Source organism: Akebia trifoliata, chromosome 16 (assembly GCF_017979445.1).
Source record: "Akebia trifoliata isolate Shusen 1 chromosome 16, ASM1797944v1, whole genome shotgun sequence".
Lineage (NCBI taxonomy): Eukaryota > Viridiplantae > Streptophyta > Magnoliopsida > Ranunculales > Lardizabalaceae > Akebia > Akebia trifoliata.
In genome coordinates, this window is record NC_141390.1 from 21,089,668 (window position 1) to 21,111,822 (window position 22,155).

The 22,155-nt window shown below is 35.3% G+C and overlaps 1 protein-coding gene across 3 annotated transcripts; it reads right to left on the reverse strand.

The window, feature by feature from the left end:
- Window positions 1–612: 612 nt before the first annotated feature.
- Window positions 613–20,028, reverse strand: LOC147382812 (RING/U-box superfamily protein). Of its 3 annotated transcripts, XM_086427869.1 has the most exons (9): window positions 19,866–20,027; window positions 18,092–19,029; window positions 13,684–14,386; window positions 13,387–13,470; window positions 10,579–10,782; window positions 9,089–9,183; window positions 1,258–1,354; window positions 1,022–1,120; window positions 613–914 (listed from the first exon to the last, which is right to left on the reverse strand). In XM_086427869.1, exons 1-9 carry the CDS (start codon window positions 19,953–19,955, stop codon window positions 852–854), a joined length of 2,373 nt encoding a protein of 790 aa, XP_086283995.1. In that variant the 5' UTR covers window positions 19,956–20,027; the 3' UTR covers window positions 613–851. The 3 variants fall into 3 exon arrangements, with proteins under 3 accessions (XP_086283995.1, XP_086283997.1, XP_086283996.1); XM_086427871.1 differs by lacking the exons at window positions 613–914; window positions 1,022–1,120 and adding an exon at window positions 1,461–1,498 and having other exon boundaries at window positions 19,866–20,028; XM_086427870.1 differs by lacking the exons at window positions 613–914; window positions 1,022–1,120; window positions 1,258–1,354 and adding an exon at window positions 1,547–3,199 and having other exon boundaries at window positions 19,866–20,028.
- Window positions 20,029–22,155: the final 2,127 nt, after the last annotated feature.

Here is a 22,155-nt window from a genome sequence, read left to right on the forward strand (position 1 = left end):
CATGTTGACCACTAACCCCTTGCTTTTGCAAAACCGGAATCCATATATATATATATATATATATATATATAAGCAATGGATTTCATTGGTGAACGTTTTGGGTAAGTTCCACAAACCAAACTGGTTTTCATTGTTTTTGAGATAATAATCAAATCAGTTAAGGTCACTAAACCCAGAGACGGTAGTACTACATGCCGAAGGCACAGATGGAGCATATTTCATGCCAAGGCAGACTCATTGCCAACCAAACCTGGTATTTTTATTAATTTAAAAAAAAAAAATCATGAAAAGGAAGTTAAGGATACCAAGAATACAATAAGCAATACATGCAACTTACCCTACTAATCTCCACTACAGTAAAAAATCAGAAATGCTACAAACACAATCCCAACGACTCAAAAGCTCTTAAAACACCATAAAATTCTTGCACTACAAGAAAAATGGAAAAAAAGTGCCTACCCATGATTGAAATGAAAATGTCCTGAAAAAATTACTCTATTCTCAAAAGTATGATTATTCCTCCTTTTCATAAAACCCCCAACTAATCTTACATCTGAAATTTTCTGTTGTTTTGACTAAATTTCTTCAAAAAGAGAAACAAGAGCAACAAAAGATCCAATGTAACCACATCCCAGCATCATTTTAGAGATTGATATGATATACCCGGGAAAAAAAGAAGAAAAAAGGAAACATATTATAGGATATACAATCTGGCATAAAAGCCCATCCACCACATATTCCAGACAAATTGAACTAATTGATTTGAACAACTAAAGCCATAAAACTTAATTTCATCTTCAATTTAAATCACTGCAATCCAATGGCCTAAATTATGCTGAAGCTCTTCCACATCAAGTGATACTTGACTTGCAAATCGGACATGATGTTTTTGTTCTTAGCCATGGATCAATGCACTGACAAAACAAAACAAATGAGACAAAAAAAAGTGAGCCGTTAGGTGAAAATCCTTTAACAGAAAACAACTTTCACAACTTGTGGGAGTTTAAAAGAGTTTATTTACGTCTTTATGAAATTTGTGTAAGCAAGGGAGATGGCGAACAGTATCTCCAGTGGCTGGGGCTTCAAGGCAGATTGCGCAAGCTTCTTCATTGTTGTCCGTCTGCATGAGAGAGAGAGATCAAGACAACAATTAACCAAAAAAGCGCATTCTCCTAAGAGCTTTAAGGCCAATTTTCAAATGTTTTTTTCCCTCTAATTTTAGAATAGAAATACATTTTAAGTAGAAAACTAAATTACCTGGACTATAGATTCTGGCAAGTTATTAATCTGATTAATAGATGCACCCTGCTGGTGATTGTTCTGGTCAAGGGCCAATAACATTTCATAATCATTTCTGCAAAAACCAAAGAAGAAAACATTATCTTACTGAAAACATAAAGGGAACAAAGTTCTTTATACAGAAAGCGTCTATGAACTCATTGAATGGAAAATAATCTTACTAGGTTTCCCTCGGTAACAATAGGGGAGGCCTCAAGAACTACAGGAGGAGGTCAGTTAAAATGGTATCAAAACACAGGCACCAAGGAAAAAAGCCAAATCACTTAATCATAATATCTCAGTAGGAAAGTGATGGGGACATCAAAGCTTGAAAAGTAGATTCAATTTATTATTTAATTTTCTATTTTAGGGCTTTGTTTTTATGGTTTTTGGGCTTATCTTCATGTTTTATTGGCCCATGATCTTAGTATAATGTTTTGGGTAGTTTGATAAATTTAGTTTGTCTTTTATTTAAATTTATAAGGATTGAAAATTTAGGAGAGAGAAATTTAAGAAAATTAGGTTATTTATTTAGTATTTTGGTTTTATCAGGACTCTTCATTGATTTTCTGTATTTATAATAGGGTTTATTTAAGAAAAGAAGAGAATGAATTAAAAAAAACAGAATTGTTTTCTTGTTTTGAATGTTGGTGCATTCAACGTGGTTTTGATGCCATAGAAATCATTGGTGGTGATTCCAAGGTAAATATATATTTCTTTAAATAAAAAGAAAAAAAATTAATTCTCTATCTTTTTCTTCAATCCATCTTTTCTACAATTTTTTTGTTTATTTGTAAAAGATCAAGAAACCACCAAGTGCCCTCTAATCCTTTTAAGAAACCAACCCATAAATTATGTTTTCTTGATTTTCAAGAAATCTTGAATTCTTGATCTCTTGAATTTTGATTCTTCAATTCTTGAATCTTGAACTTTGATTCTTGATTTCTTAAAAGTTAAACTCCATTTTTTCTCAACCTTTAAACCATTTCCTCATTCTCTTAACCTTTAATCCTTACCTTACAAACCTGAACTCTTTCATTTACCATATAAACATAGATAATCAATCATAATTGCCAAATCCCACAACTAAACCTTTGTGGTTGACCCTAAACTTTTAAGGTAAGCCTATTGTAGCCAAATCCTTAACCCGGTCCAAATCTTTAACCAAACTAAGATTTCCCAATCCCCTTATTTCATCTTCTTCCCTCATCGTCCTACGTTAGAATGTTTACCAATAACAAAAATAAATAAATAAATTAGGGAGACCATTCAAATGAGTTTATTATTTTTGTTTACTAGTAGACATTATTAGTACAAAGCAATACCAAGGGACTTTTTAGCAAAGAATGGTGGCATGCCTCATGAATTCCCCCAGGAGTAGGAGAACAATAACCACACTGCTTCATACAAAATTAAGCCTAGATGCAAACCAAATTGTTCCAATCGAATTGTCCCTCATAACAGTGGAAATTTGACAGCTAAAAAGTTCTTACTCAATTATCTCTGCCAATTAGCTAAAACTTAAACTTTTGCTCATAATATTTCATTAAATGAACTAAAAGCAAATCGAATAATGTATTTGATAAGCCGCCCCAAGCTCTCGATAACACAAACTAGTGCACGGGATTTCATAATAGAAGAAAATGATATGGAATTATTAGAGTAAAAGAAAGCCAGAGGTAGGTTGTCGTATACAATCCAACGGGAAAAGAAAGATTGATGCGGGATAATCTCCATGCTGGGCAGGGTGGCCCATGAGGTGGGGCTCATTCGTGGGGTGGCCTATGAGGTGGGACCTTGCAATGGGAGTGGCCCAAGAGATGGGGCCCACTAAGGGGAGGGCTTGACTGTGGTTTGGGCTATGAGAAGTAAATCTCATGCTCCTCATCAATAGTGGCTTTGTGGAGAATTGGTTAAAATCCTACAACAAAAATTGGTATTAGAACAGGTCATGTGAGAAGAATTGTAGAAAGTAATTGTTAAGTCTCATATCGAGAACTTGGCAGATATACATATTAACTAAAGTGTGAATGGACATAAATGCCTTTACATAGAATTAATAGTAAGAAACTACATTATTTCCAATATTCCCCCTTAATTGTGGCAAATATATTAACTAAGTCCAGCTTGACAAGATAAGAGTTAGTGACAAAAGCACCAACAATTTTCGTAAGCATATCGACAAGTTGATCTGAAGAAAATACAAAGATTGTCTGAAGAGCACTATATCGAACTTTCTCTCTATATGCTTGGTAAGATCGTGAAGAACTGAATCAGAAACAAGCATAATGGTAAACTAGTAAGCACAAAACAAATTAGAAGAACCAGAGATCGGAAAACCCAACTTCTTCAGCAAAGATGTAAGCCAAATAAGCTCACAAGTGCCAAGAACCATAGCATAATACTCAACTTCAACAGAAAAACGGGAAACCACACTATGTTTCTTACTTTTCCACGAGATCAGGTTACCACCATGGAAAGTATAGAAACTAGAGGTAGATCTCATATCTATAAGAAAACCATCATAATCAACATCAGTGAAGCAGGACAAATGTGGTTGAACAATGGAAGAGTAAAAAAACCCAAGATCAGGACGAGACTTCAAATAGTGAAGAATATGATAAACGACATCAAGATGAGGTGCGCGGAGCATGCATGAACTGACTGACTACATTAACCACAAAGGTCAAATCGGGTCTAGTGTTAGTCAAATAAATTAGACGACCTACGAGACTCTAATAAGAAGGATCAGATAATAAATCACCAGCTTTAGCATTAAGGCAATGATTCTAATCCATAGGAGAGGAAGCAGGACAACAACCAAATATACCAGTGCCCTGAAAAAGATTCAATGTGTATTTGTGCATGCTAAGATAGCAAAATACCACAGCGAGAGCGATCCGCTACTATCCTCAAGAAGTACTTGAGGTCTTGGATTCATTAACCTCAAAAGCACGACCCATTAGCATCTTAACCCTGTCAATCCACTGTGCATCATCTCTAGTCACAATAAAATCAAAACGATGGTGCAACGACCATCTACTCTTCGACGAACAAAGCAAGTATGATTTGAATTGCATCTAAAAACTCCATAGATAAAATGACTTCAGAAAAACGTTGAGTCAGGCTTGCGGAGACGGTTTCAGACCATATAAAGATTTGATAAGGTGGTATACTTTCTTAGAATACTCCCCCTGAAAACAAAACCCATGAGGAGGGTCCATATAGATAACCTCAGTCAGATCACCATTCTTCACATCGAACTGGTGAAAAGGCCATGAATGACATGCGACTAAAGAGATAAGGAGACAAACAGTAGAAAATTTAGCTACATGGGCAAATGTAGCACCAAAATCCTTTCCTGGAGTCCACATAAATCCCTTAGTGATTAGACGGGCCTTGCATTGATCGATAGTGCCATCCGCGAGATACTTGATAATGAAAACCCATTTATAACCGACGGTCCGCTCTCCAAAAAGAAGGGAACAAGCTCTCAAGTGTGATTCTTCTATAAAACATCAGTCTCAGCAGTCATAACTCCAGTTTACTGAGGAACTCGCAAAACCACTTATACAAACAGAGGAACTCTAATAAAATAAGTGGCGACAAGGTAGGCTTGGTAAGAAAGAAAGAATCCCTGATAAGAAACAAACTGGACAATATGATGATCAATAACACACCCCCGCTTACCTTTGTGAAGTGCAATAAGCAAGTGAGAGTCAAAAATAGAAGGAATAGGACTAAAAGTAGAAGAGGGTATACCAGAGACCAAGGAAGAAGTTGGAGAGGGGCGGAGATGAGGAGAGTAGACCTTAACAGACAACAAAAATGAAGGTGGAGAGAAAATCGAAGGATAACACTATAGGAGAGGGATTTTGCAAAATAAAGTCCTGCAAAGAAGATATAGCACGGAAATAGGGCACATTTTCAAAATATTTGACATCTAAAGAATGAATTACACGAAGAGAAAGGGGATCATAACAATGATACCCTTTTGAAATAGATAAGTAACTCAAGAAAACACAACGAATGGCTATGTCATCTAATTTTGTGTGATGAGGGGTCCTATCCTGAACAAACCAAGTACAGCCAAAGATTCTAAGTGTAATAGAGAAGAGAATGCTATCAAGTTGAAGAACATGAAGCACTTGTCCCCCTAAGGTACGACTCGGAACGCAATAAAGGAGAAAAGTTGTAATGAAGACTATCATATTCCAATATAACTTGGGAACATGCATCCCACGAAGAAGATAGTGGACAATGATCATAAAGTGACGATTCTTGAGTTCGGCCACCCCATTCTGTTCAGGAGTGTAGGGACAAGTCAACTAGTGAAGCATACCATGTTCATGAAAATTACGAAGAATCGTCATCAATAAATGTACAACGAGAGCTTGGCAAAATAGTCATAAAAAAATTACGAAGAATTGTAGAAAGTAATTTTCTAGTCTCATAATATATATTAACTAAAGTGTGGATGGACATAAATGCCCTTAGAATTAATAATAAGAAACTACATTATTTCCAATAATGTGTTCAAGTCTCCTTAACGAGGAGACCCATGTTGGGCTACCATAGCCCATGAGGTGCGACCTGTGATGGGGGAAGTCCACAAGATGGTGCCCACTAAGGGGGAGAATTTGATCAAGTACTCTGGACTATGAGATAAAAGAATTAATCTCATGCTCCTAAATAGTCACATCTTATTGGTTAATGTCTTGCACCAAGATCTTCTATACTACAAATACCAAAGGTAAACCTTGGCAAATGACATAAAATCTGCACCATGTCATGTGTTCAAGTCTCCTCAACGTAAGGAAAATCCACTAAACAGTCGTGTCTTATTGTTTATTGTCTTGCATGCAAGATTGATCTTCTATACTAGTAATACCAAGGGTAGACCTTGGCAAATAATATAACATCTGACCATGCCATGTGTTCAAGTCTCCTCAATGTGTGTGTGTGGGGGGGGGGGGGGGGGGGGGGGGGAGTCCACAAGATGGTGCCCACTAAAGGAGAAAATTTGATTTGGTACTCTGGACTATGTGATAAAAGAATTAATCTCACGCTTCTAAACAGTCATGTTTATTGGTTAATGTCTTGCATCCAAGATTGATCTTCAATACTACAAATACCAAAGGTAGACCTTGGCAAATAACATAACGTCTACACCATGTCATCTGTTCAAGTCTCCTCCTCAACGTGGGTGAAGGATGCGGGGGCATCTCCACGTTAAGCTACCGTGTCCCATGAGGTGGATGATAGGGGAAGTTTACAAGATGGGCCCACTAAGGGGGAGGGTTTGATCGGGCACTCTGGATTATGAGATAAATCTCACACTCCTAAACAATCGCAGCTAAGAGCATTGGTTAATGTCCTGCATCAAAGATTGATCAAAAGATCTGCTAGGAGGAATATGGAATTGAGAGGTAGATCTCATTGCCAGCCGCGTCTTTGATTTTAGATTGTGATGTTTTACTTGTGGCTCTTTCATGTCAACTCTTAATACCTCTCCTAGAGTTGATTTGAAGTAGATAGGCTTGCCAACACTTATCTTAATGCCTATGATCGAATTAAGATGCGTAGAAGAAAGAAATCAACGACATTGAGTGAGTCCAATTAGTAAAAATCGAGTCAACTCGATCCAATCTTTGACCAGTCCACAAGACCTAGCCCAACTCCTCTTAGGACTCTTTCTTTTATTGAGTTTCTATTTGTTAAGTTACTTAAATAATCCTAGTTAGTTTTTATTTCAATTTTAGAAAGTTTCTTTTCCTAGTTAGTTTCTAATTTGTTTTATGTTCTCTAAAGTCGTTTTTATTTTTTAGGTTATATTTAGAAGTCCTTTTAGATGTCCAAATTGAGTTCTAATATGATTAGAAGGTTAGTAATATGTTATAGATAGATTAGACAGTTACTTTTTAGTATTTTAGAAGGTTTCTAAGTTGTTATGCAATTATCTATATAAGAAGTTCCAATAAACAAATTCAATGAAGTAAGTTTTTTTAAAGATTGATTAAATAAAAGAAGAGACTTTTCTTCCCTTTCTTTGTTTTTTTAGCATAAAAGTCTGACATTGATTCTTAATTTTAGTGTTTGCAATTGATTTCCATCAATCTCGAACCTATATTGAAATTTCTAATCTATTTTGCTCGACATAGAGATTTTTCATTACTCTTAGTTCTTGGGATTTTTGAACCAGATTTTTAACATAAACTCTAGGTTTGCATGCTTTACCCTACATCATGATTTCATGGAGATGTTTTTTTGGAGATCTAAAGTTCCTTCCAAAATTGCAATTTTTTTTTTGCTCGGTAATCTTCCTGAGCTAAAATCATTAATAAGTCCATTTGATTACTCAAAAAAGAATCAGTGCTCCATGTGCGAAGTGAGTATTAACCCATGTACCCTTGTTTTTTCACTAGAGAGAATTTTGTTGATGGTGGCTTTGCACCTAGTAGGACATGATGTCTGAATTTTGATGGTCTCACTCCAATTAATCTTAACCCTCAATGGATGCACATTAAACCACCTATACAGCAAGTCCTTAATCCCTGGCCTACAACCACCAATAACCCCAAATTCTTGAATCAAACCTTCCCTAAAGCCAGGTCCATCCGTCCAGCAGAATTAAACTTTAATTTCTCAGACTATAATGATTCCCCCACAGGCCAAACATCTGTTATTATTTATTTCTGTAAACAGCCAATAGATATCCACTTAGACGCTGGCCCATTAGATAGCCCCAAAAACCCTAAAACGAAATCTAACTGAAACCCTTCACTGCAGCCTTTGTTCTACCAGTCAAACCAGTCTGTTTAATCTCTTAGGTGTATCCCTCCAGCCCCCGAATTCCCCTTCCATGGCATCCAGATATCTGATGTTAGATAAGAATTTGGTAGAAACAAGACCAAAGATTTTAGCGATCTCCTTCAGTGTCTGTTGGCACATGAGGAACTGACTAACATAAGGTTTTGGTCTTATGTGTCTGTTTGTACCAGATCAACTCGAGCCTTTTTCTTAATGCAAGTTATACTTAAAAAGAAAAAAAAAATGAATGCCAGGCGGTTTCCTCCACTTTGACTTTTATTTAGGCTCCTGATTTTATTAGAGATTGGTAGAAACCAGATGAAAGATTGTGAAAAGGAATGGCTTGATTAATTTGAAATTGATAATTTATAGTTTGACAGCTTTAAATAATTATGGTGTTTTAATACATAATTTGAAATTGATTAATTTCTTTTTTGTAACTTGGAGGCGAACTAAGTGCCCCTTTTCTTTTTTCTCCTTCTGATAACTTCTTGTATTTTCGGGTCATCTCGACCCCGTTTCTTTTTTCAATAAAATTTGAACTTATCAAAAAAAAATTATGGTGTTTTAATATGTTACAGGCCTCCCCCTCAGAGGTTGTTTGCATTTCATAATTCAAATTGTCCTCTTGTTCAAATTTTCTTTTCATTATCTGCTACTACTGTTCTTACAAACTGGTAAGAGAGAAGGAGATATAAACTGGGAAGAGGGGAGGTATGGAAGTTCAGTTTAGTCAGAAACTAACTTTTTGATATGTGTAATGTGAACAAATAAGTTCAATACAGTGTCAAATTGTCTAAAATATTAATATAGCACCAGAATTAGAGACATGAACAAGATTTTTAGGCTAACCAAATTGATAAGAAGGCTAATTCCAAAATACCACATCAACAATCCATTCAACAACGAGGGATATAGGAGTTTCCATTCAAATTTAATCCATACTTCTACTAAGGAAAATTAAACTATATCTTAATAAAACATATGAGAAATATCTTACTCATTAAATTCTCGCTGAACTTGAAATAAGTGACTAGCCCTCATATCATCACTGTCTCCAACTGCAGCTTCCAATGCTTCCAATATATGAATTCTCTGTATGAAAAAAAAAGGGCACACCATTCACATACAAATTATTTTTTAGATGGTAAGTTTCACATACAAATTTAACTATTTTGCCTGTTACAACATGTTAATTACCAATAGAAAGCAGTAGGAAGGGAAGAAAGAAGTCAACAAACTGCAACGAAAACCAAGATCCAATATTCATGACTAGAGACCAACAAACATCTTGAAATCAGATAAGGTATTTAGGGGAAAATCACCGAAATCATCTTTATCAACGCATGCACTTATTTTCCATCAAAAAAATCTTTATCAATCCTAAATAATGAATTTACTAGAACTTTGGACAGGTATCGACTTTAACTTACTAAAACAATTCAAAAATCAAGAGGCCCTCCAACATTGAAGATCTTCAAAAAAAAAAACCTTTAAATTCTTTGAAAACTTTATACCAAAGATATAAGAACCCTACCATTATTCGAAAGCTTATTAAGATGAATAAAGAAGTCCTGACTATATTTTGTTTTACAAAGATTGATCAAACATTTATCACAAATATTGATTATGCATGATACAAATAAAAAGGCATTCAACTCCTGTTCCGAATTTATTTCTACCAGTAGAGGCATCCATTTTAATTCTCCAGAAATATTTTGTACATGATTTATCACGTACAATGACACATTCATCTCACATGCTAATCCTTGAAGGGAAACTAGAAGCTTTAAAAACAACCAACCCAGAGCCACGTACTTCTGTCAGAGTGCCGGGGAGATTTAAAACCTTTTATTAAATTCCACATAAAAAAATAATCGAAGTACAAGATTTTACTATGAGCAAACAGACAACTGATTTGCACCCGCTTTATATAGAAACACATCTTCAGTCTAACCTTTTCTAGTTAAAGTGTGGAACAAGATCTTCCATGATTTATCAGTAATTATGCCAAGCAACGTATATGAACTCCTTCAATACTGGTGGACAGAAGCTTTCAACTCTAGAGATTCCACTCTATGGAGATTTCTGCTTTTACTTTATATTATCAGAATATAAGGTATGCATATCCTAGATATTTTTTTCAGCGGAATAGATTATCCACAAGACAAAGGGCATAACTTGTAAGGAGCTATACGTTTAAGATCTATTTCAACAAAAGGATGAGATTGTCAAAGATCCTACATAGATTGTGTTGGGAGAGGTAATTAAGTTTTCAATTCAGGCTTCTATTTTATTTTTTTTTAATTTCGGGGGGGGGGGCATGCATCTTTTGTACCATGAGCTTTCTTCTGACATTCTCTTTTTAATATAACATACTCATCTTTATTTATCCAAAAGATATATACCATTTGATAAAAGCTCAATCAAATAATAAAAAAAGCACATAGGAATAACTATCAAATTGAAGATAGGAATAGAAAGTAATACCATCTCAATATCCATATTTGAGGGAAATCGAGAACTCCTTCCTCTAGCTGATACTGCTGCAGGAGAGCGGCTGAGAAAGCTACTCCGTAATTGTGCCATTCTTGTTGAGGTAGGAACCCGTGAACGGTTAGCCGAACGAACTACAGAGTTCTGGGAAGACCGTGGTGGGTATTGTCTATACAAATGTGACATTGAGGAATCCCTCTGTAAAAACGCAAAATCAAATCATTCTTCAACAAGCACGATGAATGTCCACACAAAAAATGATCTTAATAAAATAAAGTAAAATATAACTATGGAGGAAAGTAAAAAACATTTTGTTAATTGAATTAAACTCATTCTTAGATTTGCATTTATTTGGAAGATATTACCTCAGAAAATGTGTGGACTAAAAACAGTTCGGTATGATCATATTATCCAAACAAATTCTTGGAATTACATTATGTTACATTACTATATTTTGTAATACAATGGTATCCTATATACTTTTGGAAATTTTGCATTTCAATCCCCATCATCCACATAAAGTGGGTTTCTCCATAAATTAAAAAAAGATGTCTTGGTTTTTACGACTTATTTAAGATTTGTCTTAGTTCCAAATTGTCCTTCCAAATTCCTAATTCTCTCTGTCAAGGGTGTTCCTTTTCTTTTTTTCCGCTCAAGTTCCTAAATCTTCAGCAAATTCATTATTCTGGAGTCCTCACATATTTAGTCTGATGCTACCTCAAGGACCAAATCCTGTAATGAAGGTTTCAGCTGAACTTCCACTAGCAAGTAATGGCTAACCCTGCTACATCAAAGTAAGATATTTGGAAGGAGAATTCGAAACTGAAAATCATATTCAGACGTTATAAAGGAATTTATAAACATTTTTCTTTCGATAAATATGAATTTTTTTCCAAAATAGGAAATGATACATGAATACAAGGATGCTAAAAGGCCATCGACTACTAAAAACTAACAATCTCCAAAGATCACCAAATCCCATCTAAATACAAAATCCTCATAATCAATATTCCTTCTACCAACTGTGAACACTATCTTTTTCCGTAATTCAAGGAAGATTTTTAGGATACTTTCCACACAACACAACCATAAGCTGAGTGCACTTATCTACTCTCTTTTTTTATTGATAGTGCACTTATCTACTCTTCCAACCTGACTCTTCAGTTCCATACTTAAGAAGAACAACTCTCCTTCCACAAGCTATAATACGCAGCTCCACATCCCCATAACTATTTATAAGCCTTTAACATAGATGAACATTTATCAACTGACCTAGATTATAATTGTTGAACGTGGATACATTTAGACATTTTTTTTATGGGCAAAGAAATGCATCTACACATAGCCCTTTGGTTTGGCCTTTATATTGAGAAGATTGAACAGAGTCTACCTGCCAGTGAGGTGGCTACACTAAAGTCTGGGGACACCAGACCCACATTGCTCTATTCCCACCACGTGGAAAGAGAATTGGATTGAATCTTCCATATATTCTTTCTTTTGGTTAGACATATTGCACAGCCAAGATCTTCTCGTTCATATTTCCCACCGAATCACTAGATGTATGCCATCTCCCCCCCTGATAAGTATTTGTTACTCCTGCCCAAAAATGACACCAAGAACTTTTACCATCCTCCATGACCAACCCACCGATACAATCCCATAGACTCAAGCTGACCCTACACTCCGTTCCTCTTGCTGCTAAAAAACACAAAGCAGAGAGTACTTACCAAAGAAGATAACTCCTTCCCTCTGGCCCACTATGTCTACTCTCCCCTCAAAATATCCTCTCTGCTTGAAGAAGAATTAGACATCTTAACCCTTCTTCCTGTTTGTAACTGCTAAAATTTGGTCTCCGTCTCTAGGCAGAAATTCAAAGATTCTTAGAAACCTCCAGATTTTTCAGAACGATCATACAAACAGACATCTCTAAGCTTCTCCAACAAGATTTTTCCCCAGATAAACTGCTTCCTTGAAGCAGCTCAAGTGCTCAAAATACAAAAACTCTTATCTTCTCTGGCTCCCATTTCCACATCATGATTGGATTTGCATCCACTACCACCATGCTCTCCAGAGCTATTCAACTTAACCTCATATATTTACAGAGATCTCATTAATTTTTTTTCAGGATCCTGCCTAAAATTTTCAAGGATTGAGGAATATAAGATGGCAATACAAGAATCTCTTTCTCACATTATGTTCATATCATCATACAATCATCTATACAAATCTTCATGTTGATGCAAGAAAGTTGCAGATATTGTGAGTTTGTAGTCAACAAATCTCACAATTTGTTACTTTCAGGTTTCAAAACTCCGGTTAGACGAGTTACTAGCAATAGCAGGTTTAACAAGGAGCAAAGTGGCATTCTAAGTTTCTAGGATAAAAAAAATCATAGATGAAAAAACATGAGTCTTTTCTTAAGAAAAGAAAGAACATATCACACACATGAGGACGCATATCTTTTTGGGTATTTTAGAAACAAACCCCTGTTAATTGGTGATATTAGATTTACCCCCCTTGATTTATTGATGACTTAACACTGAAATTTTGTTTTTTTGTTTTTTCCGAAATTTTGATTTAGTAATTAAAGTATTTGAATAGTATTTTGAAAAGAAAAAAACTCACCGTTAAATCATCAAGAAAAAGCAACGTCGACTTATGGTCAACAGGGGTAAACCTAATCTTGCATTTTGCAAGGGGGTAAACCTATTATCACCAATTTAACAAGGGGGGTATTTCTAAAATACCCTATCTTTTTAGCTGTCTGTCAGTATAACTCTACATGTGGACAGACCCACTTACAGGATGCACACGCTGACGCCCAACAGAAGCAGCACGCTGAGTATCCTCCTCCTGCTGCAAAGTCCATGCTATGTTCGCATCAATCTGTCAGCAGTACAATGATATACAAGAATATCTTTTCAGAAGTCAGCTTTACATCACACACACGAAACAAATTAATATGTAAGAAAACAAGTGCCAAATCAGGAAGAATAAAAAATAATATTGCTAAGCAATCAACATGGCCTACTTGTATTCAAAGAAGCTTCTCTTCACAAAAATAAGAAGATAATTAGTAGAAAAAAACGTAGGACAAACCTCTCCGCCACCAACTACTTGCGACTCATCATAAAACTGTTCTTGAAGTTGACGTGCCAACATTTCATCTGCTTCCACCTGTCGTGCCCTTACATCTGAGTCATCATTAACCATTTGACTTGTATCTTGGGAGCGTCTGCATCTTACTTCAGGAGAGAACTCGTCAATTACTATAACTGGAGCTGACATGCCACGATGGATAGTAGTCTGGTTTCCAGTTGATCTAACATCTGAAGGTTCCCCAGAAGACCAGACATAAGTGACTTCTTTGTCATGAGAAGGCGAAGCAGAACTTTCACCAAGATTACTACGAGCTGAGGCACGTTTCCTTTGTCTTTTCGGTATCTTGTTTGCTCCACAATGCTGTCCATTTTCTCTCTCCAAATCAGCTATAAAACTGGAAGAAACTTGAGCAGAGCAGGGAACACTCCCGGGTTGAAAAGAAACCGGATTCCTAACTTCAAGAAAGTCAGATCCAGGGCTGGTGTTTAGTCTAGTCATACGATCTATGCTTTCCATTCTGTTTTTGTCAAGGAAATGACCAACACCATCACTTCTCCCGGAAAGATGCTCAGTCTTATCAGACAAGGCCAAAGATGTTTTCTTTGATCGGTTGCGTGTGCATCTCCAACCACCTAAAACATCTAAATTTCTAGAAGCATCTTCAATTCCATTAGCATCCTCTGTACGATAAAGTGAACCTCTGGAGAAAGATATCATACCATTTAATGACCACAAACTTAAAAGTTGGAAGAATAACAAGTGTAAAATAAATCCATTAGGATCAGAAGTGGCCACAATTAAGAATATTGAACAAGAAAATCTGGAAAGGGGAGGGGGGCATAAGCAGTGGATCCAATAATAAGATGTAAATCAAAGTAAATTTGTCACCTAATATCACGATTAAAATTAGATAATGGTTTCACAGTGCTGCACTATGCCTATCAAATCATTAGAAATAATTCAAAAAAGTAGTATTAATACAGTAGATGCAGGGAAAAAACTATTGCCATCATTGGCTTAAACCAGTTCCAACTAAAGATTGTTTTGCAACCTTCCTGGAGTCTTGGATTCTAAAACAAACTAACCAAGTTTTTGACTCGATCCACGAGTGATGCCATTGATATCATTTCTTTACAGGTCAAGTTTCATTAAGGAAAGGTGGTGATTAAGGAGACCAAACCCAACTGAACAAACTTACAACAAGAGAAAAAAAGAATAAGGAAAAGAGAGGACAAAGTTCCAAAATGACTGTAAATTTCTTATATTACAAACTACATCCAATCTGAAAAGAAAGTCTTCGAAGAAAAATCCTTGTAGACTTTGCTCCAAAAATGAAGGAAGCCCATGACAGAAAGAAGGATACAATTATGTCTTTAAGGGGCTGTTCACAGCCCTAAAAAACCCAGTAATTTCTCTCCTTCCAGATGTCCCTAGCACCTGGCAAATCCATTGTCCTTTTCAAATATATGTACAGGAGAAACCTACAGTACCATTCCTCAAATAATGCAATATGAAATTTGGAAAGCAAAATGCAATGTTATAAATAGATGAAAGAGAGCCCAAATTGCATGGGAGATAGAAAAATGGAGTAGGTGGGTTATGGATTCCCCATGCATCTTACAAAAAGGACATTGATTTGCTGAGATGAAACCCCTGCAAATTAGATTATCTAGAGTAATAATACCGTTCCAAGTAGCGACCTAGCAGTCCAATGAAGAATGAAACTTTTGAGGAAAAGAAGATGACAAAGCATTTGTCAGGAAATTATGGAAAGATCTCATGAAGAACACCCAATTTTTGTTGGCTTCCCATACCCACCGTTCCTCCACAAAATTGATCATGATGAAGGACACGCATAAGAACAATTTTGATATTGGAATAGCTCCCTCATCTATCACAGTATTTCCTCTCCTTGCCAACTTGTTCATCTATGCTAATAGCACTGAGCCCACGAATTGTAATTTCTTCTCACAGGATTGGGAATCTTGGAAGTCTTGAAAGGTAGGTTGGAGAGATTCTCACCTACGTCAATGAAGATTATAGACTAAATTTTCATCTGGAGATGACAATTGTGGACCAAGATTGTTTGTACATAAACTTTGGTTGACCATTGGCTACTACTAACATTGAACTTGACCAGAGGAAACAATGCTTTTGGGGTCATTCAACTCCACATGTCCGCTAACAAACTTTTCAGATCCTACTTGCAGTGTAATTAGGACAAACGGCATAATTTGACACACCTCTGCTAATATTTGCATGGAAATCCTATGTGATCTACGTTGAGAATTTTGTCGCCAACTGCCAACTTCCCAGTCAAATCTGCCATGTTTTTTACATTAGGCCAGTCAGAAAACAATTAGGGATTAACAATAAAGCGGAGCTTTGACGATCAAAACTATCTTCTTGATATATGCCTCTTTCAAATATGACTCTCAAAAGAAAAGAAAAGAAAAAGAATAAGAAAAAATATACTCACGTCTTGGGGAGAAACATAAGTCCATTTTGAGTAAAGCAGATATAGGTGAAGACTAGAACTATACGTTCACATTGGAATATGAATGGGAATGCCTTCCTCACATGAAGGAGATTGTCAAAACATGAATGTAAGTAAGGTCATCAATCCAATAGTTAAATCTGTGGCAGATGAGTACAAGATACAGCGTGTTTAAAATGTGGAAGGGGAATAGAGAGCCACATAGATGGAGCACAATGGAGTTGGTATGCATCATTCTTTATCCAAAAAGAAACGGTCAGTAGGCATCATCAATTAATAAAATGTCAAAGGTGGCAACATGTAGCACGTTGTGAACCTGATAGAAAGAAGGATGATTTATAAGTTATAGCAGCAAACGTGATTTGTAAAAAAAATATTTTCCCAAACATTGATGAATTAATTCCGTTTTTTTTTTCATAAGTGGATAAAGTCATTCTGATTTTTGTATTGGCCAGAAAAAGTTCAAGTAGAGATGGAATAACAAAAAATTGAGTTCACATAATCCAATAAAAACCATGACAATTTTAGTGTTAATTATTTTTATAGTTTTCTGTATATCTAATATTTGAAATATCTGGCATGTTTAATGGAGTTTTGCAGAAAGTCCAGTAATTAAAGAAGTTGTAGGAACATTTGTAAAAAGTATGGAACTGAAACTGATGTCAAAAAATGATATAAAAAGCATGAAACAAACGGATAAATGACTGTCTCAACAAACAACCATTTTTAGTAACAAATGAAAGAACAATAGAGTTCACTGCATATAAATATTGAGACTGACAGCTAAAAGCACACAACTAATCTCTAAATCTTGCATCTAAGAGCATATAGGAGTACACAACAAATTGTCGAATCCATGCATCTAAAAATATAAAGGCCGAAACAGCTTATTTATGACCTAAGGAAATCATAACTAAATGGATCTATAACTCTCCTCATAATCTCCACCTTTTCTGAGGACCAAATAAAACTATTGTGCAATTTAGCATCGATACCACACTCACAACACGATGAAAGATTACCACTAAAATAATGAGCTTCTAGTTATGAACCGTGTCCCATCTATTAGGGGCGGATTAACAGTGGAAGCTGTTGGGGGCACTTGCTCCCACAAGAATTTTCAAAGTCTATGGATTAGTGAGTTATTGCAACAGATTATGGAGGCGGACAAAAATATCTACCACTATTGCCCCCACAAAAAAAATTTCCACTCTTAGTTGCCCCCACAACTATTTTTTTTCACTCTTAGGTATCTCCCACAAAAAAAAATTCTACTCTTAGTTGCCCCCACCTGGCAAAATCCTGGCTCCGCCCCTTATCATCTATAATGACCATTATGCTCACTACTACAAAGTATCGTCACATCATGTCATAGGCCAAGAAATATAGCTATATTGCATGAAAATACTATCAAACCCCTAGTCAAGATAGAGATGACGACGAAGGTCATAAATCCACGTGATTAATGGCTTCTTCATGCATTGAAAAACCTGATTTAGAGCAGCAATTCATGTGTATTTGGCATCCGGAGTCTAGTATTTCAGACATCTGTCACTATATTTAATAATATTCATCTAGACCTCCTTTGTGAGTGTGATGTCATATTTCTCTTATCATTTTTTGTAATTATTCACTAAATTTCCTTAATTATTAAATTTCATGCAGACATTCAAAATTAATTAAATTTCTTACTTATCAAAGTTAATAGCAAAATACAAGTTCACTGCCTTGTTCACAAAAGAAGAAAATCAATTTCTTTGAATTAGAAAATTTTAATGGGACCCAATCTTAATTAGAAAATTTTCAAAATAACAATGCCGGGAAAAACTATTTAACATTCAATTAATGGGGACCAAATAACAGAAGTTAAAGAAGTGCACAAAATGTTGATGATGAGTTCGCAGCTACCTGTTTGATAAATGTACGGCTTTAGTATCAGACTCTTTTACCAGAACCGATTCCTCCATAACCCCTTTTCCTTTCACTCTCTCTGTAGCATTAGTTTCATTGCCTTCGGATCTAGGGCTTATAATGATTCCCTGACTCGATGGAATCCAACATTGGGACATTACTTTTTCAATATCAGCTGGTTTATCATCTGCAGAAATCTTATCCTGGCTTTCAACTGTTTGTTTAGCCCTTTGTATATTATAAGGGGATATACACCCATTACGTACTAATCTCTTTTGCCCATTGAACCTAGGTGAGGAATTAGATTGCAGAGATCTCGATATCATATGTTCTGCATTGTGTTTCGTATCACTAGAAAAATCAATCCCTTTCCCACGATCGACACCTGAAACAACATTGTTGTTTGAACAACCATCTGTATTAGAACTTGTGTTACCTCGAAGCATCATCTTATTTCTCATATATGTTCTGTTTTTCTCCTTATTTCTATCATGAACTTCATCAGAAGCTAATATCTCAGCTGTACTTAATGTGTAACCATCAAGTTTAGCTCTATCATTACCAGAAGGCACATGTTCCGTAAATTGGGATTGTGCAGAAGAACCCTTTTCAGCCATAATTCTCTTATACAAACGAGCATTCTTGGAAACAGATGGGCTATCTGTCACTGTAACAATGGAGTGACCATTTTTCTTAAATTCGTCACGAAAACTGCTATCTACTCGTGGACGAGAATAAAATCTTCTATTGTTTCCATTTTCGATGGTCAATTGACGGCGTTCCCTTTCCTGATTGGAAACTCCTTTATCCAATAAATCAGAATTTACCTTAGTATCTTCCCCACTATTGTTAATCCTCCGTGCAGCCAATCTATCAGGAGTATCAGGAACCTCCATAACCATATCAATTTCCATATCATCATCCATACCATGCATCTGAAGATTAAAAATCCCAATTTAATCAACTTTATATTTCATTACAAAGAAATTCTTTTTCTCTATCGAATGATAAAAAAATTAAAAATAAAAATCTACTTCAGCAATATCATTTTAAAACAAATATGCAAACAATCAAAGATAAAGGTATGGATTACCAAGAACAAAAAGATATTTTAGAATACAATTTCGTGGAAGAAATATATCTCTTTTTTTATGTAAATGGTGATCCAAAAGGCCCTTTTACAAATAGATTTTCTTACATTTTATTACAAAGAAATTCTTTTTCCAAATTAAATGATTAAAAAAAATATATACTTTCAATATCATTTTATATAATATTAAAAAAAACACTCTTAATCAAAATGCTGGGAGAATAAAGAAAACAAGTAAGGAAACCATCAAACGTAAAGGGTCAATTTGGATCACCATTCTTTCTCCAACAACAAAAGATATTTTAAAGAAAAATTTTGTAGAAGAAAAAATCGCTCTTTTTTGACGTAAATGGTGATCCAAACAAACCATTAAATAATAAAAAATAAATAAACACGATTTAAATACTTTGATTTCTATAAACTGCCCACTCAAAGAAAATCAATCCCACAGCAATTAACGCTTAAAAGAAACAAATTAATCAAACCCAAAAATCGACCAAATTAAAAATAAATAAATCCTAAAAAACGAACCAAAATTTACAGATCTACAGAAACCCCAACAGTATTGATCCATATAGATGGGAAAAAAAAAATCAATTGAGGAATTTTTTCAGATTTGAATCACAAAGCAACCCTAGCAAAGAAAGAACAATTTTATAAAGAAAAAAAATCATAGATTACCATTTGTTGATGATATTCGTTCAAATCCAAGAAGGAAAGAAGGATCGAAGTAGAATCAAAGATGGAGAAATCAAGAGACGACGGATCCATACAACATCAAATCAATCCCTCTTCTCAGTCTCAGAGCTCATGGCCCCTCATCCCCTGGAACCCTATCGTCACTATTTATGCCATACGGTTTGGTGCAATTTTGAAATCATAATTGGGCCTTTTCATGGGCCGTTGTGAAGCCCACAATTTAATAGAATCCAATTCAACGGCTAAAAATCACCATACACGCATCATTTGATCAGAGATAGTGCCACCTACTTTTATAAAAAAAAAATATAGTGCCACGTGGCACTTTAAGGTGTGTTGGTGTTAGTGCGATACGTATGGGTAAGTTGTAGGGTTGCTAATGGATCGGATCAGACCTGAAATCCGATACAATAACTTCAGGCTGAGTTCGGGCCAGCCCGCCCGAGTTGCAACCCTGGATATTTTAGTGGAGAACAAGGAATAAATAATTCTTTTATGTTAATCTTAAATGATTAAATACTATTTTGAAATATTTAATATATTTTTATTTGACTAATTGTATTGAACGTGTAACATGTTGGACCATGGTTTTAAAACCCGTTTTGACATCTCGTCTAGTCCATGAACAAGACCGAGTCGTCTCAGACAAGATATCCAATTTATTTGAGTTTTCTCGGTTGAGATTTTAAAAAAAAAAAAAAAGTCTTAGAATTAAAACAAATCATGTTTTTTAGACAACTTGTCATTTGTCAACTCGTCTTGTTGGTAGACGATGCCGAGACAACTCGGACTAATTGTCTCGATCTCAGATAAGATTTAAAACAATAAACGATACATTGAAACTTACGCAGTCTATACATGGCTGACGTGATAAGAGCATGTACCTATAGAACTTTTTCCTTATGTATCCTGAAGAAAAAGATCGATGGCTCTGTGTCTTTGCCACATCAGCCACGTACGTTCACATTGAAACTTACGCAATTTATACATGATTGACGTGGCAAGGGCACATACCTATAGAACTTTTTCCTTATGTATCTCAAAGAAAAAGATCAATGGCTCTGTGTCCTTGCCATATCAGCCACATACGTTCACATTGAAACTTACGCAATCTATACATGGTTGACGTGGCAAGGGCACATACCTATAGAACTTTTTCCTTATGTATCCCGAAGAAAAAGATCAATGGCTTTGTGTCCTTGCCACATCAGCCGCGTACGTTTCAGCACATCCTTTTATCACAACTCTGTAAATAAATCCCTTAATTTACCTATATTTTGAACAAAACTCTATAAGAATCTCAAAGATAATGGAAGACTTAGCAAAAGCAAAGTTTTACAAACTTTTGAATCTTTGCAAATGCTTAAAAATATCTACATATTTATACCCAGAAAAATGAAGCTTAAAAAGTAGATAAAATCTCATTTAGATGGAATTTTTCAATCAAAGAAAAAAAGATGGTATCAACCAAAATGTTCCACTAAAATAGACACAAGACTTTGGATCATAGAAATAAAATTTTATAGGACCTTTTATCTTAGAAAAGTTTTTCTCAGAAAACCAAAACTGTCTTGACCAAAGAGTTTCAAAACTATTAATTTTTCGGAATCAAATGTTTTGTTTCGAGCTCAACTGAAATTGAAATGTCTTGGACGAAACATTTCAAAAAGGCATGAAACTTTAAACTGCATCCCAACCTGCTAAATATATAAGGATGCCATGCGCTTTCAAAAGGCAAGCAAAGCCTTTAGAGGTCTGTTTCGACTTTCAAGGAAGATTTGTGCTTGAACTCTTTTGAAGTAGAACACAATAATCTTATATTCTAACTCAAGCATAGAAACCCATGTACTAGTGTTACGAATTTTCTTCTCTTCATATAAAATTTGTTTGTTACAGATTTTAACTTTTGCTTCAAGATTTTGTATCTAGGAGAAACAGAAGCTCAGGGCTGTTCGTTTGGAATAGAAAAGCCAACTCAATTGACTTTTTTAGCTTTTAAGCCAAAAAAGCTCCGTAAACAATGTTCGTTTGAGCTCTTTTAGCTCCAATGAAAATCAATAAAAGTAAAAAATCAGCTTTTATTCAGAGACGTTACGGAGAGGCTTCTTTCTTTTGCTTCTGTACAAAGCCGAACATCGAAAACGGCTATTGAATAATGACCAAAAAGCCCTTCATCTTTTTCTCTATTTCCAACGAAAAAACAGTCTGTTTCGTTACAGACTTCGAACGACTGTAAACCCTCTCGTCACTCTCTACTCTCACTCTCGACTTC